Source organism: Lepidochelys olivacea, assembly GCF_965140295.1.
Source record: "Lepidochelys olivacea isolate rLepOli2 genome assembly, chromosome: 5".
In the NCBI taxonomy this organism is placed as follows: Eukaryota; Metazoa; Chordata; order Testudines; family Cheloniidae; genus Lepidochelys; species Lepidochelys olivacea.
Window position 1 is genome coordinate 101,141,048 of NC_140415.1, and position 18,653 is coordinate 101,159,700.

The 18,653-nt window shown below is 45.9% G+C and overlaps 1 protein-coding gene across 2 annotated transcripts in view; it reads right to left on the reverse strand.

Moving 5' to 3' along the window:
- PGM5 (phosphoglucomutase 5) overlaps positions 1 to 17,698 on the reverse strand; it is a 106,370-nt gene extending 88,672 nt beyond the window's left edge. The window contains exons 1-2 of one of the 2 annotated variants that reach the window (XM_084629097.1): positions 10,632 to 10,841; positions 2,256 to 2,418 (exon numbers count right to left, since the gene is read on the reverse strand). In XM_084629097.1, coding sequence (XP_084485223.1) covers positions 2,256 to 2,418; positions 10,632 to 10,640 — 172 coding nt within the window. In that variant the 5' untranslated portion in view covers positions 10,641 to 10,841. Of the gene's footprint in view, positions 1 to 2,255; positions 2,419 to 10,631; positions 10,842 to 17,046 lie in introns of those variants that run through there. The other variant, XM_084629096.1, reaches the window with a different exon arrangement.
- Between the last annotated feature and the right edge of the window lie 955 nt (positions 17,699 to 18,653).

The following is an 18,653-nucleotide window of genomic DNA, read 5'->3' on the forward strand; positions in this document are numbered from 1 at the left end:
GTGAGTGATAGCTCGCCTGGAGCAAGGTGTCTCAGGCTGCAAGTTTTCAGTACTCTTCTAAAAAGAAATTAAAGTTAAACTCAAAGAATTGGCCACCTGGCCCTTTAAACTTCAAAACAAAATACCCAGTCTGTTGCACCACTTAAGTGAAGATGCAGTCTGATGGTTAGGCCCTGGCCCAGACGCAGGCCTGGGGCTTTGTGTTAGGACTGAGATTTTCCTCTCCTACCTCAGCTTCACCCACTACTTCCCCTTTGGTAATGCAGGCAAGCCCTCTTAATTTCAACTGGTGGTTCCTGATTGGCTGTGTCCTCCTCCCAGCCCTTCTAGGACCCAGTCTTGTTGGTACCTGAGACGGAATGGCTTTTCTAAGCAGGAGGGGTGCCAGGGAGACAAATCCTCCAGCAGGGGGCAGAGTAGACTTGGTACACCCTATCACTAGGGCCCTACCAAATTCATGGTCCATTTTGGTCAATTTCACGGTCATAGGATTTAAAAATCATAAATTTCATGATTTAAGTTTTTTAAATCTGACATTTCATGGTGTTGTAATTGTAGGGGTCCTGACCCAAAAAGGAGTTGTGGGGCAGGGTCACAAGATTATTGCAGGAAGGTTGCGATACTGCTACCCTTACTTCCGTGCTGCTGCTGGCGGCGGTGCTGCCTTCAGAGCTGGGCAACTGGAGAGCGACGGCTGCTGGCCAGGAGCCCAGCTCTGAAAGCAGAACCACTACCAGAGGCAGCACAGAGGTAAGGATAGCATGGTATAGTATTGCCACCCTTACTTCCGCGCTGCTGCCTGCAGATCTGGGCCCTCAGTCAACAGCTGCTACTTTCCGGATGCCCAGCTCTGAAGGCAGCAGCGCAGAAGTAAGGGTGGCATGGTATGGTATGGCCACCCTTACTTCTGCTCTGCTGCTGGCAGGGCACTGCCTTCAGAGTGGGGCGCCAGACCAACAGCTGCTGCTCTCAAGCTGCCCAGCTCCGAAGGCAGCACAGCAGTAATGGTAGCAATATTGCAACCCCCCTAAAATAACCTTGAGACACCTTGCAACTCCCTTTTGGGTCAGGACCCCCAATTTGAGAAACACTGGTCTCCCCTGTGAAATTTGGTCTTTTGTGTGCTTTTACCATATATTATACAGATTTCACGGGGGATACCAGATTTCACGGTCCGTGACACATTTTTTATAGCCATGAATTTGGCAGGCCTATCATACATCCACTGACAGACTAAGTACAGTCTAAAAAACAGGATGACAAATCCAGCAGCCCTTCTGTACATAGAACACGTATTGACTTCAGAGGGAGCTGAACTAACTGAGAGGTGTAGGTTCAGGACATATTAGATTTTTTTTCATATAAAAATATATATACACAAAACCTCTCCTAATATTGAAAACTATTTAGCATTCTACTAACACTGAAAAATCCATATAACAGGAAAACAAATAGTTATAACAATCTGGCTATCCTTATCAAAGCTCTGTCCTTGCCTCCGTGGGTCCCGCGTTTCCTGGTGGATTTTGCTAGCCTCAGAGGCTCACTGTGACCCTGCATGTAACCCTTCTCTCTCTAGAGACAAGGGTCACAGTCTACTGAGCCATTTTCATCATAAGCCAGCGAGGGAGGTGAGGAGAAGTTATCCTTCCTTGCACAGTCTCTGTTGTCTCCCAGTCCCGGTGATTAATCAGGGGACAAAGGTGGCGGGGGGGGGGGGAGCCCGGACCCACCCTCTACTCCGGGCTCCAGCCCAGGGACCCTAATAATATCAGCTATGGTAACTGACCTTTTTGAAACATGTACAATTCCCTGGGCTACTTCCCCCATAGCAGCCCTCACTTCCTCAAACTCCACTTCACCTTTACCTCAGGGCCTCCTTCCTTGTGCCTGATATGGTGTGTACTACTCAGCCTCTCCAACAGCGCAACTTCCTCCCACAGCTCCTGACATGCATACCCACCTGACTAACTAGGAGGCTTTTAACTAGTTTCAGCCAGCCCGATTGGCTTCAGGTGTCCCAATCAACCTAGCCTTCTCCCTGCCTTCTGGAAAGTTCTTAATTGGCCCCAGGTGTCTTAATTGACCTGGAGCAGCTGCCATTTCACTTATCCTGGTACTAGGGATTTGTTTAGCCTGGAGCTAATAGATCTATCTCTCACTATTTTTCCATAGCCATCTGGCCTTGCCCCATCACACAAGGTATTTCTACCTTTCTGAGATACAGTGATGTAATGTGTTATAAAAACACCTACCTCCATTGGAAACATTAAACTTGACTCCAAATTCTCCTCCAGGTCCTCCAGGACTGTGACTAGCTGTTAGAATAATTCCGCCAGCTGCTTTGATCTTTCGGATAATACAGGAAACAGCAGGTGTGGATAAGATGCCATTCTGGCCAATAACCAATCTTCCAATCTAAATGAACCAGAAAAATAAGTCTAATTACATTTGAGTGATGCTGGCATTTCATCTCGGAATGATATCAACTTGCTAAATAATTATACCTATATATGTATATCTAATATATAGAAACATGACTCAATTCCCAACGTGGCTGGAAGCGCAAGACATATAATGCCAGTATTTAAGCTAGCTCTGGAACAACTACTGTATAACTAAGAATTTTGGAAGTTAAATCTGTTAGACCCCTGCTGATGACAGACAATGTTTTGAATTCTACAGTGTGAAGTAGCCATATGTAGTCAAACTGGCAACTCCTAGCAAACAAATATTTCTTTCAAAGATACAACTTAAATTAATACATGATAAGACTGAATTTGACCTTCACCTTAAAAAATATGTAACCCTCAGTAAAAATTCATTAACTTCACCTGTGCAATTTGCTGAAATACTTAATTAACTTACACAAATTGTAAAGTATTTTTGCATGACTATTTCATTATTTGGATCGCATACTTATACCTAAACATGTACAAATTAGACTTTTTAGACACTATTGACCAAATTCTGCTTTCAGTTACACAGCTGGGAAGCTGGAGTAACTCCACTGCAGTCTATGAGCAGGATTTGGTCTTAAGTAGACAGTAAAGCAGGGACACCCAAACTTTGGAGGGTCACACTGGCCATTGCCAAGAACAATATTTAGGCCCCACTCCTGCTGTTGGATTCACACAGGCAGAACTATGCACCTACACAGAACCCCAAGGAAATCCATGGGGCCTCACACAAGTGCAAACGTCAACTGTGTGGATCCGATTGCAGGGCTGGGGCTTTAATTAGCATAATCGAGAGCAGATAGCAACTGCCTTTCACGAAGTGGCCTTTCAGCTGGATCAAGGAGATCATGGCATGCTAGGGCCTACATCTCTGTGAGTCATACCTCTATATCGAAGATAAGGACACCAATGCCCTGGCTGTAGAACACAGTGACCTGCATTTGGCCTGCGGGGTCACTCTTTGGCTAGTCCTGCTGAAAAGAGTGTGAACCCCAAGCTATCTTTGAACACAAGAAGTTCCTGTCCATTCTTAAAATACAACAACTTTTTAGGGGGCAGTTATTAAACATGGACTCAACGCAGTCAGTATTAACTGAAAATCCACCCCAAGGTTACAATTTCAAAAACCTTATTCTCATTCCTAGATAGACACCACAGTTTCAGCTCATTAGAAATATAATCCAGGAATCAATCATAAATATATGTACAGGCATTTTATAAAAGAGTTCTATTCAACGGAAAACAGGCAGATGATAAAATCAGTGGGAAGAGGTTAATGTCACAGACAAATAATGAGGCATTTGCATGCAGAACATTAAAGGGATGTTGCCAGCTTGATTTTTTTTTTAAACTGACTCATTTTAAAAATGCCAGTCAGTGTCTCTCTGAAAGAAGAGGTAGTACAAGGGAGTACAGCTCCCCCTCCCCTGCTAAAAGCAGGAGAGCTCTGTCTCCTGTCCCCTTCTCTGGCTTGGGGAAAGTATAAATAACCTATCCTAACTAGCTGCTGAAATGGGAACTCACCAGTCTCCTGCCTGAAGTGGGAGCAATTGAAGTTCCTGGGGCTCCCATCGTTCCTACCAGCATGGGAAGCAGCAGCAGCATACAGTGAAGTAGAGATGTCCCTTATCTTGTCTCCTCTATATTAAGATCTGTTCCCTCACCTGCCTCCCTCTCCCCTCCCTTTCCCTCCCACTCTAAAGGCAGAGAAGGACAGAAGAGGAGACATGCTTCCCTTAGTTTGCCCCCCTTAGCTTGCCCACCATTCCATGCGGAAAGAACTGTCATGGCCCTGTCAGCTCCCTCTCCCTGCATGGCAGTTCACAGTACGTGCATGGAAGACTGAATTTTGGAGAGACAAAGGGGAGAATGTGGGGTACAGTAGGATTGAGTGATTGAGGAAGGAAGGAAGGAGAGTACAGAACTAGAGCTGGGTGGGAAACAATTCTCCAATCTCATGAAACATTTTCAGAATTTTGGAAATGTTTCCCATTCTGAATTAAGATGAAAAGTCAACATTTCAAAAATGTTCATGAACCAAAAATCCAGAGGGCAAAATTGGTTCAGGTCAATTGAAAAGTTTCATTTCAATAAATTTCAACATATTTTTATGTTTGAATGAGAAAACCAAACATTTTGATTCAAAAAATGTTAAAATGGTATGTTTCAACACTTCTGAAACTTTTTTTAAAAATTGTGTCAAGAAATTTGTCAAAACTGACCTTTCCTACAAAAAATTGCTGAAACTGCATTTTTCAATTTTCCAACCAGATCTATACAGAAGTGCCTAGAGGTAAAAAATGGAGAGTGCTGCATATGGAGAGGAATAGAGAAAGTGGAGAACAGAGGGCAGGTGTGATGTGGTGTAAAGTGGTGTAAAGCCACCTGACATAAGGAGAGAAGGACAATTCCAAGCCTAGAGGAAGGATGTGACGACTGAGTCCAGAGTCACCTGACAGAAGGTCTGGGAATTATTTGTTGGACTTTTGTTTGTTTGACTTTCCATTACCCTGGAAGGTGGGGACTTAAATATGACCTGGGCAGAGGGCCAAGTCACAAGACAAGAGACCACCGCAGGACTGGAGCGATGGTCGGCGGGGGCACTAGAGAACACAGAACTGCTACACCAAATCCAGCCACAAGGGGCAAGCCAGCAGTCAGTCTATTCTTCCACAGGAAGTTCTGATGGAGGAAGTAATGGAAAACTTACTCATAGAGATGAAAAATTAAAGAAGAAAAGAGAGGTAGACAGACGGAATGGGCAAAAGACTAGGGCTGAAATCCTGGAACCAGAATTTCACCCCCAAAACATTTGAGAGGCATAGTCCAAAACACTTTAAAGGTTGCTAGTACTAGTGAGACTTTTCCTTCTGAACAAACCCTGGTTTTAGGTAATGAACCTCAGAAGGTTGTGAGAAAAGTATACGAAGCAATGTCTCTTCTTAAAGGCTTCAGAGTAGCTGCCGTGTTACTCTGTATCCGCAAAAAGAAAAGGAGTACTTGTGGCACCTTAGAGACTAACCAATTTATTTGAGCATAAGCTTTCGTGTATCCGATGAAGCGAGCTGTAGCTCACGAAAGCTTATGCTCAAACAAATTGGTTAGTCTCTAAGGTGCCACAAGTACTCTTTTTCTTCTTAAATGAAAATTCATGATTAAATGGGAAATGAAGCTGTCACAGCTTTTCAAATCAAAGTTGTGGGCACCATCATGTCTTTATTCTTTTTCAATAGCATTAGTTAGAGCTGCAATAGGGAATTGTAATTCATGGTACAGTATCAGACACCAGTAAAGTGAGCAGGATAGCAAGTCACTTCTACTACAGATGTTGGATACACTGTATTCCATAAGGAACCTTGCTTCCTGTACTCTGGTCCTGCCTGAAATTCTTTCAGCAGAGATCCTTGGTTATATATCACATTGGGGAAAAAAAATTCCCCAGCTTTTTAGTGCCAAGCACTCTGGAATTTTGTATCTTGGAATATTTGAACTCTCTGAGGAATGTAACAGAGATAATTGGATGCTAATTCAACTTTTGCTACTGGCTGATAGGTCAGTTATTTGTAGAAGGTGGAAAAACCCTGACTCTTCATTCATTTTGGACCCAGTTCAACAGGCTGGGACCATTCAACTCTATAAAATCTGTGCAGATGTACTTTGATAAGGCTTAGAAATTCACACACCTAACGTGTGCTTCTGTGGATTATTTTAGCAAAAAACAGATTATGTAAATTGGAATGTTCAACAGCTAAACTAAGCACAAGATACTTTTTTCAACTCTTACAAGTGGTTTGACACTTCTTTTTCACTGTCCATCACAGCTTTGTGCTTTTAAACTGTTCAGAACATTACATTTGATTAACTGATCTTTCCATCTTGAGATTTGATTTGGATATTAACTTCACATTTCCCCCCACAATTTTATGCTGCTGATATTCATGGAGACCGTACATGTTTTTGTTGGGGGAGGGGGAGGCAGGGGAAGAAAAAAGATGTCAAAGTTGTGATTATTAACTATAGAAAGTCTTCAAGGAGTGTTTTATTCCTTAACAAAATACATATCTACCCTACTAGAACTGCAGAAAATACTGATGAAAACAAAAACAAACAAACGCTTTTGTCCCCAAACAAACAAAACAAAAAACCACATGTGCTGAGATTTTCATTTTTTTCAAATGTAAAATCAAAAGTTTCCATGAAAGCAGACACTAGCTGTGAAAATGTTCATTTAGTTAAAATCCCAATTTTCTGTTGAAAAACAGTTTTTCAACTGAAAATTGTTTTTAACCAGCCATACTGGAAGCAGTATATGTGCATTTAATATGAATATGATACTGAATTTTGTATCTGCTTAATAGATGTTTTGAACAACGTGCTTTCTATTCCAGCTTCATGAGATCAGTCCTTCCATACATGATCCTAAAACGGAGTAATTAAAATCAGCCTTCACAAATGTGGAACTTCGTGCAAGTACTACATATAAACACAGCTGGTCATTTGTGCTATCAGCAAGAGAGTGGGAGAACACAACTTTATTTATTCCTAAACCTTAGGGTGAGTGTCATTGGTGCATGTTGTTGGAGTTACATGAATCTATTTGTTTTTGTGGGATTCTCTCAGACGCTATCAGCCTTTGAATTAACTGCATCACTGCTGGACTCCCCTGCAACCTCTTTCAGATGGCAGAATAAAACAGTCTTCTTCCAAGTGCCATCATTTGAAATGCTATCACTTCACTGCTGATTAACAAACTATAGAGGGCAGTACTAAAAGTACATTTTTTCCAGGTTGGACCTTTTAGTTCACTCAATGTGAAACAAAACGGATGTTTCACTAACTGACAAAAGCTACTTTATGGCCGTATAGTACTTTCCCCACCTTTTAAGGCATTCTGTGATCCTCAAGTGAAAGGTGCTATATTATCATTTCCTTCATTCAACAGTTTGGGAATTCAAACTGCTTCACGAACACTTTCCATTTTCCCTATGCTTAACTGCTGAAATACAATCCCTCTGGGACAGAACAAGGAAGCCATTTTGCCCTGCAAAATAGCTTCCACTTATTGTTGCCTGATTTTTGACAGATGCTTTTTTTTCCCCTTAGAAAACAGACAGGCTAAAAAACTTCATCCACCAGGAGACGAGTTGAAACCACCAGAATCTAAATAAACATTTCAGACCCAGGTTTGCCAGAGGAAAGGCCAGCATATTTACTGCTAGACCACCTACTGCTTTATTCCACCCAGTACCGTGCAACTAATTATAAGCAGAAATAGAGAAATATTCTGAGTTGTTTTGAATTAGATTCTGTCCTTTTATGGCTTCTTTTCGGTCTGTAAGGCTGCTTTTAGAAAGCATGCCACTTCTCTCAAGATCCTTATATTGGTGTTGTCACTTAACCGCAACTGCCAAACAACACTGAGGGGTTTGAGAAAATACACAGAATTGCTTGACAGATTGCAACAAACTTTCTGCTAGCCTCCACAATCTTTATGTATGAATATTTCTTTAAGGAACACAGAGGCATGTGGAAAACACGTATTAAAAATTGTCTATTTTGCATCTCAGTCCCCCTCCCCCCTTTATTTTAAAAACTAATGAAGCGGGTAGAAAGGCTGCCATCTATGGCAATGATTCAATCTTCCAACTACAGCTGTCAGAGATGTGTGCCAGCTTTTAAACACAGTTGCATATATACAAGCCAAAGGGAGTTGACAGGAATTATACTTCACAAAATGCATGAGAACAAGGCTGAATCTATGGAAGTGTTCAACTATGAGTGCATATCTATTGCAGATCAGGGTAGATTACATCAACATATACATCCAGTTCTATATTCCTGAAGTTTTGTGTTTTCCTGTTTTTGTACACAAAAACAAGTTATTTTAATATTAAACAAAGGAAATATATTCAACATGAATGCACAATTAATGTATTATACAGTGTGATCTTTTTACGTCTTTGTCATTTATATGTATTTCTGTTTACCTGACACTGCAGATTCTATTCTCCCATTGAAATGGATGCTTTAATTCCCATTATTAACATTAATCTGAGTAAATTCCTTACTCTCAAGAAGTAATACAGGCACAGGTGCTGGATCGACAGGTGCTGCACCCCCTGGCTTGAACTGGTTTCCATCATATATGGGGTTTACAGTTTGGTTCAATGTCTCTCAGCACCCCCACTATACAAATTGTTCCAGCACCCCTGAATACAGGCATCTCATTTCTACACTAATTATGTTGAAGTGAATATACAAGTGCTGATAGCTAAATATTTGTGCTGTATATCAATAATGATCCCCCTACAAAGAACTCATCTCTTGAATCCTTGAGTGAAGTGCCCCTATGAAAAGGGCCTGAAGTCTGCGAAGAACTAAGCAGCACTCGTATACTAATCATCCCTATGGAGCCTCTTCATCCAGGTATTTCAGGCGCACACACACACACACCCATATCTTGTCACAGATGTTGCCTGTTGTGTGTCAGAAGCAAACATTAAACTGACATTTAATTCTCTTTAAATAATCGATTCTCAGATTTATTGACCTGACATTTAATAATCTGGTTTGGAAAAGTCAAACCGGTGCTCATTTACCCATTTCTAATTAAAGCACAGATAATACGCCCCTCACATCACTTGATACTGCTATGGCATGAAAACCGTACCTCTGGCACTCAAAGATTTCAACTGCTGCAAGACTACAATCATTTAAAGTTCTTTATAATACTACACTCTGTACTGTATTCCATATTAGTTTCTGTAATTTTGTATTTAGCATCTGCAGCAGGACAAAGACCAGACTTTTAGCAAACTTAAGGCTGAAAGAATGGCTACCCTAACAAATATTTTGCCAGATTACTTTTAAACATTGCCACCACATGCAGCTGTGCATTTTCAGACAATACAGTAGATTAACATGGAGTCACTTAATTTTTTTTATTCTCCCAGTAATCTCTCACATGCTTCAGTCAATTAAACTTGAAAACACATGAAGCAAGTAGATTATGTCCTGAACACTGTGGATCTCTGCTTTCATATCCTTTACTATGGCCTCCCATGCTTTTGTATGGCGAAGCAGCATGCTACAACGAGGGGCAGAGATAGTATTAATTATTTATACAGTACCAGCAGGGTGCTAGGTTTACATGAAAGATCATGGAAAATACAAACAATGTTGTATTAAAAAGACAACTGGAAAATACCCAAGGCACAATCTAGCACCTGGTTAAAGAATTCAACTTTGAATTGTTGTTTGGGGTCTGTGACAGCGTCGGGCCAGATGGCTACCGAAGAGTAATCCTATTGGGATCCGGGAAGTGGGCAGGCTTCGCCTGCTAAAGGATCCCCCCCCCAGCCTAAGAGGGGGATCCACAGGACCTGGACACCAAATAAATCTGGGGGACAATTAATGAAATAACAGGGACAGGAGTGGGGTAAAAGGGTCAAACGAAGGGAACCAATACCCAAGGCAGCAGGCAGGCAAGTTAAACTGCTAAACTCAAGCATTACTAAGTGTGACAGGCTGGGCCCAGGATTCCTGCGGGGCTCAACCCCCAACCCTGCTGTGGTCACCTAGGAGAGGGGCTAGGGTGTCCCCACTCCAGAGTACTCTCTCTGCACTGGGCACTTCTCTGACCCACTGATCATTACATACAAGTTAAAGCAAATGCTATTTATTTAATCAACAATTAATTTTAAAAAGAATAAGGAAAAATGGGAAAGGTTAAAGGAAATACATCAACCCGCTCTGTGGCAGGGAACTTCACAAACAGTGTCTCTGGAATGTCAGGACAGTTCACAGTCTGTTCCTTGTAAGTCCCAGGCCTTCTTCTCAGGCCCTGGCTGTGCTGCAGGGATGCTGTGGGTTGGACACTTGCTCTGGTGGTGGCCTCACGCTCTCAGGCTCTAAGTGGAAGGATCCTTCTTCCCAGTGTCGTCCCTGCCCTGTCGGGGTTACAATCCAAGCCTGGCCTGCAGAGCCTCTTGGCTGAGACGTCTCCCTGAGCTGGGCCTGCTGCCCAGGGTCCCCCTCGCTCTCCCCAGCTGCTCACCGCACCCAGCTCCAGCCCCAGCTGCACCACTCTGTCTCTGCACTGCTCTTGCTGCTCTGCCTCCAGGACAGGTCTGCTCTGCAGGCTGCTTCTGTGACTCTGCTCCCAGCACTGACCTGCTTCATGGGCTGCTTTTCTGGCTCCTCTGGCTCTGGTTGCTGCAGCTCTCCTCCCAGGGCAAGTCTGCTCTCTCTGGGCTGTGCCTCTGGCTTTGGGGCTGCAGCTCTGCTCCCAGGACAGGGTCTGCTCTCTCTGGGCTGCTTTTCTGGTCCCCCTGGATCTGGCACAGCACTGCTCCCCAGCTTAGCTCGGGCCCCTGCTTTCTCCTTAGCTCGGCCCCACTCTGTCTGACCCAGGCAAATCCAGCTCACACAGAGGACGGGACCTCCCTGGCCTCCTGACTCTCTGATTAGCCTGCCCGCCCTGTTATTCAGGCTGACCTGGAGCATTGGCCTCTCCCCATTGTTCCTGGGGACTATCAGTCTCAGGGTCCTGGTTTCCCATAGACGTTCCCCTTTTAGTACTGGGAGCTAGCCAACCAAAACACCCCCACTGAATGTTAGTAAGGGGGCAACAGTCCCCTTACACTAAGCAGGAAAGCAAGATCATGCTCGAGGTGTTCTCCTACCACATAGCAGTGCAAAGACGGCTTCTTTCACATGGCTATTGAGGCAGCAAGCAGGTGCAGAAAGCAGGACACGATTCTCTCTGCTCCTGCAATCACTTTTATGGCCAAATCACAGCATCCTGGCTCTGTGGGGGTCTCTTTTCCCCCTATCCAGCCCATCAGCCAGGTATCTTTGCAGGATGTGATTACTAGCCAGTCCCAGATGGGCCTTCCCCATGCTGCTCAAGAGCACAACCAGCAGCTAGCCACTGCTGGCTAACCCATCCCTACTCTGGTCACACACAATTCAGAATCAAAAGAAGTATACATTGGCTACAACACTGAGTGAGCCAGATTGTGGCTGCCCTGTAGTGGGACGCACAGATGGAATGCTGGGTGACTCACAAAACAAGAACAAGGGGGCATCCAAGCCACGGAATGACAACACATTTAAAGCTGATAAAAGAAAATCTTTTATTATTTTACATACCGGAGGCATGATTTACCATAGGATTGGATGTGCCTCCTCCATGGCAGAGATACAAGCTAAGTTTGACAGCACAATTTGGCCATCACCCTCCTGGAACTCTGGCCTGGGTAAAAGCTCTGAATACAATTTCATCAAGGCGTCCCTAGGTTTCCTTTGATCCTTCTCGGGGCAACTCACTTCTCTCCCTGCAACATCACTGCCTCTCCTTTGAGTGAGTTCCTTCTCTCCCAAGGAAGGAGCTCTTCTGCCTTCAGGAGTGATCCCTTTCTCTCCCCTGGTTTCATGGATAATAACAAAAGAAGCTATGTCCTCAGGAAGATTAGGATACTTTACCAGCAGACATATTTTCACTGTAAAAGTATACAGCATATTGTTAGTATTAGCTCAAAAATCTAAACTAATAATTAAGCTTTCTGTGATATTAGAAGAAGTGGATGCGTAAGGTTGCTCTGGAGGTGAAGAGTCATTGTGTGTGGAGACAGGAAGGTATTTGAATGTCAGTGTAGCCTTACCTGTTGGTCTCCTTGAGTAGTAATGACTGCATTGTCAGGGAATGTATCAGAGTAACCTTAAACCTAAGGATTTGTGGGAATCGTGAGGAGCAATTTGTCCTCTGATAAACACAGCTTTGAGCGACAGTAACAGAGCAAACTCTGTGTCTGACAAAATTTCCCATAATTCAGCAAGGAAGCTCTGCTCCAACAAAGCACAGCAAGTTTGTCAAATTGGGTCTCCACTGGCCATTCTTACCAGATCAAAGAATGCTGGGGTGGGAAAGGGACAGCAGAATGGGGAATGTGACAGGGAGACTGAAGGGATGGGAGAGAAACAGGAACACAGGAATCTGGCCAACAGGGAAGCTTACCCCAGGTGCTACCTGGACCATTGGCTCACCAATCCTTGATCCTCCAGCTCCTCTGCTTCCTGGTGCTCACCCTCCTAGTTCGTCAGACCCTTAGGCCTCAAGGCCCCCATCTCCTCTGGGCTCCCTGGTTCCCCCAAAGGAAAGGTGCTAGCTTGCTCACACTAGTGTTTGAGGAGCTAGACCCAGATCCACAAAGGTGTTTAGGCTCCTAATATCTATTGATTTCAATGAAAGGTAGGTGACCTTTGTGGATCTGGGCTGTCGCGGCCAGCTAGGTTACACAGGGGAGAGCTCCTGCCGCAGCATCCTGCTCCTGACTCAGAACACCAGGACTCCCTTGCTTGGGGAGCCCTAACAGGTCACCTGGGCAGCAATGGTAGGGAGAGCTCCTTTCTGCGGCCTTCTCCTCCAGCAGTCATCCTAAATGCCTAACCATAGCCTTGTTCCGTCTGTCTCCACAGCCCTACACACTCCTCCATGACTAACCACCGTAGACGCTTTCATCCTCATGCCTCCCCAGAGTTCTGCTCACACCCTATACTCCCTGTGCCACTGCATAAAATCCCTCGCTGCCCAGAGCCCTCCTCCAGTAAGCTCTTTGTACATAATACCTGTCTGTTTCAAAATCTCTCATGTCTATCAGCTCATGATTGCTAATCTCATTTCTAAAATATGTTTTCACCAAAATAACTTTTAAATGTTAATGTCACATCAGAGATATTGTAAAAATGAATTACTGGGTACAATTTGAAATGTGTACAACGTTTACTTTCAAAGTTAAAAGAACCCAAAGAAAGGACTGAAAAGCAGGTTTAAAATTTTCATAAAGGATTTTCTCTTCCAAAATTAGTAAATTACTACTAAAGATTACATAGAAAATTAAACTCTTTCTTGAAAAGTTATTGTGACAAATTTGGAGAGTCAAATAAATAATTAAAATATAAAATGGAGGGATTTTAGTCCTACTTTCAGTGGAAATTTCAAGGCAACATTAACTAGGGCTACATAACCGATATCTCCAGAATAAATATATGTACCCATTTGTACATGTGAAATAATTCATCAGAAGAAGAATTGATCATCTTATGCTTCTCTGAGATTTTTGAGAACAGAGCAGAATGTATTGCAAGCAACTGCAACACAGTCAATATAAATAATTTGTTTGCCACTCTTGTCTTTTCCCCATACATTGAGGACTAAAAACAGTAGAGAAGAAATTATTTTCATAGTGATATACACACAGCACAAAGTCAAAACATGTAAGTGCTCTCACTGTGAAAAACAACTTACTTTACTTGAGCATTCTTGAAAAATATCCATCCTGCAATAAGTACAAACTTGATATACACCTACTGAATCTTTAGTTATTCCACAAGGTTCAATTTCCTCATGCAGAGTCAAAAAGCATTTCTCAGCTTCCATACCAACCTCAGTCTAAAATAAGGAGTCAAAGACATGATAACACTGCTTCTGTGGTTTTTCAGGATCACCCTGGTTATATATCAAAAATCTCTACCCTGCTGAAGTCTCATGGCACATCCTAAAGGGCATATCAGACAGCATTAGGCATACAGCTCAGGCATGAGATATGCATATGAAAAGGTCAGATTAAAAGTAACAATCCTTTACATTTTTAATATCTGTTCAATACCACCCACATCTAAAAGCATTTTCCCACTTCTTATATGATGTCTCTAATTCTGACTGCTCCTTTTTCTCATTACCACTTGCCTGGGATATTAGATTAAAAGTGCTTTGAGGCACGGCCCACCTTTCCGTCATACGTATTACAGAATCTAGCACAATGGGGCCTTGATCCCTGAGTGGGACAACTGAGTGCTACCGCAATACAAATTACAATAATAATAAAATAATAATAAATAAATAAATCATTCTAGATTGGGATGATGAAAAGCCAAATACAACTGAAATGTTTTCCTCTCAGTTTTAAATCATCTGTCTTATCGCCAGCACATAAAATATTAAAATCCACAACAAAATTAAACATAACATTTAGAGACAAAGAAAGCAATACATGCTCATCAGACCATCTATGGTAAACCAGAGGAAATTACTACCTTTGATAAGTGGGTTTCTGGGCATGTCTCTGCTTCTTTGTTACTAAAGTAGTAAATTACAGTTAAATTAAAGCTAGCCCCATAAAGTCATGACACTACATTTTGTCATCTTGAGACAAAAATCTATGGGAAATAAGGGGGAGATGTGCAGAAAGGGGGCTTTTAAACATGGAAGAGGTGGATGAGAAATATGGCTTGGATCTTTGACAAGAAGGAGGGAAACGTGGGTATAATATGTGAAGGGTGTGGGAGAAGGGTGACCACGGATGGGCAAAGGATGGCATAAGGAGAAACAAGTGTTGATGCAATGGGTGCAGAAGTGGGGAGAAGAGTGTAGTGGTGATGGGGTGCTAAAGAGGGAAGAGTAGATTCAGAAAAGGGAGAACGTGGGTGCAATGAGTGGTGGGGCAGACAAGGGAGGGAATGGGCAGATGCAGTATGTGGAGAAGGGGGAAAGAATGGAGGGTTAGTGTAGGGAGGTGAGGATGAAAAGTAAGAGGAGGAAATCATAGATGAGTGCAGACACGGGGGGGAAAGGAGAGTGAGACTACAGTAGGCTGATGGATGAAGGGGTTGTAATGTGTGAAGGAGCAAAAGAAGGTATAGAGATGTGCTATGTGGATGGGCATAGGGATGACAGTCAAAAGGGTGTAGTTGGGGAATGCTCTTGGTGGATGGGCATAGAGAAAATGGGGGGTGCAGTAAGTAGGGTTGCCAATTTTGGTTGGACGTATTCCTGGAGATTTAATCACATGACATAATCTTTAATTAAAGATGAATCTTTAATTCCTGGAGACTCCAGGCCAATTCTGGAGGATTGGCAACCCTAGCAGTAAGTGGACAGATTAGATAGATTGGTGGCACTGAGCGCGTGATACAGCACACTGCCACCATAGGTGCCGGTACTAGGGGTGCTGGGGATGTTACTGCACCCCCCGGCTTGAAGTGGTTTCCATCATACACACGGTTTACAGTTTGGTTCAATGGCTCTCAGCACCCCTGACTGCCACAAGAATGGGTGGGTGCAGTGAATGGGTGTGGGGAGCAGTGGTGACAAGATTATGCAGGGTGGGGAATGGAAGCCACAGAGCTGCAGTGGGCAGGTGGGGGAGCAGAGGAAGAAGCAGACAGCATGGGATTGTGAATGGTGGGGAAGTGGAGTACCCAGGACTGCACAAGTCGGCGGGGGGAAGCAGGGGACATGTGAATGCAAAAGGTGGAGGGAGCAGAGGGCAAGGAGGTGCAGTGGGCACATGAGGGACAGAGGTCATGAGGCTGTAATGTGGGGCTGAGGTGAGGGCAAGGGACTGCAGCATGTAGGCGGCATGGGGAAATGGAGGGCATAGGGGTGCAGTGGGTTCATGTGGGGAGCAAAGGACATGGATTTGCTGTTGGTAGATGAGTGCCGGAAGGGGCCACAGAAGGGAATGGAGGGAGCACAGAAGCTGCAGGTAGGGTGACCAGCTGTCCCGTTTTTAAAGGGACAGTCCTGTTTTTTGGGACTTTTTCTTATATAGGCGCCTATTACCCCCCAAGCTTATCCCATTTTTTTCACAGTTGCTATCTAGTAACCCTAGCTGCAGGAGATGCAGAGGGCATGGACCTGCAACAGCACGATCAGGACACAGAGGGCATGAGGACTCAATGGGTGGATGCTGGGGAGCAGAGGATACAGGCTGCAGTGGGCGAGTGCCTAGTGGAGAGCAGAAGGCATGGGGTACAGTGGGTGGATCAAGGCATGATTGGTAGTGCAAATGACACAGGCCAGGAGTGGGGCAAGGAGAGGCAGAGGCCACTGGGCTGTAGCAAATAGGTGGATGGTGGGAACCAGAGGACCCAAAGACTCAGTGGGAGGATAGGGAAGCTCTGGATGGGTAGGGGGATGCAGAAAGCAAGGGGGTCAGTGGGTGGGTATGGGGGATTCAGAGGGCACAGGGCAGCAGAGGGCATGTAGCAACGGGGTGCTGAGGGTAGGGAGTACCAAGGGCACAGGGGGCAATGAGAGGATGCAGAGAGGTGGGGTGCTGAGGCCCCAGGAGAGCAGAGGGCACAGAGGAGCAATGGGTGGGGGATGCAGAGCGTATGGGGGGGCAATGAGTGAAGAATGTGGCAGGGGGAGGGCTCGAGGGAGCAGAAAACAATGGGTGGGAGATGCCGAGAGCTCAGGGGAGCAGAGGGCACAGAGGAGCAATGGGGGGGGTGTCGAGTGCATGGGGGGGCTGAGGGCCCAGGGGAGCAGTGGGGCAATGGGTCGGGGGGGAGGGGACGCTGAGGGCCCGGGGGAGCAGTGGGGCAATGGGTCGGGGGGGAAGGGGGCGCTGAGGGCCCGGGGGAGCAGTGGGGCAATGGGTCGGGGGGGAAGGGGGCGCTGAGGGCCCGGGGGAGCAGTGGGGCAATGGGTCGGGGGGGAAGGGGGCGCTGAGGGCCCGGGGGGGCGGCGAGTGCGTGCGGCGGTGCCGAGGGCTGGGAGCTGCAGCTCGGGCTGGCTCACCCCGTTGGCCGCGGCCATCTGCACGACGATCTCGGTGGCCGTCCGGCTGAAGTACCTGCCGTCGCTCCCCACCACCATGGTGCAGCCCTGGCGGTCGCGCAGGTCGATGGAGGAGAGCAGGCTCTGCACGAAGTTGGGCAGGTAGTTGCGCTGGCTCTCGAAGAGCCCCGTGGGCCGCCGCAGCCCCCCGCCGCCCGTCGGCTTCTGGTCCTGGTAGGGGGCGGTCTGCACCGTGAGCACCGGGATGGGGCTCCCCTCCATCGCTGCCCGCCGCAGGAACGTGGCTCCCCTCGCCCTGGCCTGCCCGGGACCGCCCGCCGAGGCTTAATCCAGCCCCCTCAGCCGCCTGCCTCCAGAGCGGGGCTCGCCTCGCTTCAGCTCCTGGGCATCGAGCGCCGCCCCCGCCGCCTCGGGCTCACCCTGCCCCGGCCCGCGCTTGGCGGGCTCTCGCCTCCAAAACTCCTGGGGACACTTAGCCGGGAGCCGAGGAGACGCCGGGGCTCCTCGCCGCCCGCTCGCCTCCCTCCACTGCGCGCTGGGCGGCGAACTAGCTCCTCTTTTTGAACAAGGACACCGGGGGCTTGCCAAAGCTTTGCCGCAGCCCCAGCCCAAAATAACCCTGGAAAGAGAAGCTGAGAATTGCTGTCCCCTGCCAGGGATGTAACTGGAGGCGGGGGAGGGGGGGGGGGTGTCTGAGCGTCACGCATTTGTTCCCGGGGATCACGTACTTGTCAGCCCTGGAGCTTTCCTTCTTGCACAAAGCAACCCCAACCCCGTGTGGCTCAGAAACCAAGCTGGCGGGCTGCTGGCCTGCAGCAATTGAACAGCTGGGGATTTCCAAGTCCAGAGTGCTTCCGCGCTGTTCCAGATCAGTAATCATGAGATTTTTCACTTCTGTGGCACCTCCCATCTGAGAATCTCAACGGGCTTCACAGATATTAATGAGGGAATCTCACAAGACCCCCGTGAGCTCGGGCAGATACAGATAGGGCGGGGAACTGGGGAACAGAGGGTCTCCAAGGCAGCCTACGGGAGATTCAAGTGTGTAAGAGCTCCTTGAAATCAAACCGTGCCCCGTGCTTAAACGGTGATGAAATAGATGTTGGGGCTCAAGCCATTTTTCTCCCCATGCGTCTGGCCCAGAGAGTTGATGCAGCAGAGAGTTGGCCAGGGGTATGCACTGCCCAAGCCTAAAGGAGACAGGGCACAAATTAAGCACTGCCTGTGCCCTGTGCCTTTACTACAGTGCCATCCTTGCACACAGACTTTCTCAAAAGGGGGCATTTCAGAGAGGTCTGCTGCACTGATATTCCTCAACAAGCCACGATACTAAAAATGGATTTCTAGTCTAATAATTCCATTGCTGAGGAATAGTTTGGCATAGGGACAACCACTTGATCTACCTGCCTGAGGTTTCCCATTTAGAAAATCGAGATCACTTTCTCACAGGGATGTTGTGAGGATTGGTGAATCCATAGGTAGAGTACTTTGAAGAGTAAAACCCTTATGTGTTTTCATTCTCATTGATTAAAGGCTAAGCAGAGCTGGTAACCTACAGTTTAGATTGACTTAAAGGTTCAGTTGTAAGACCCACTGCCAGTTGCTTA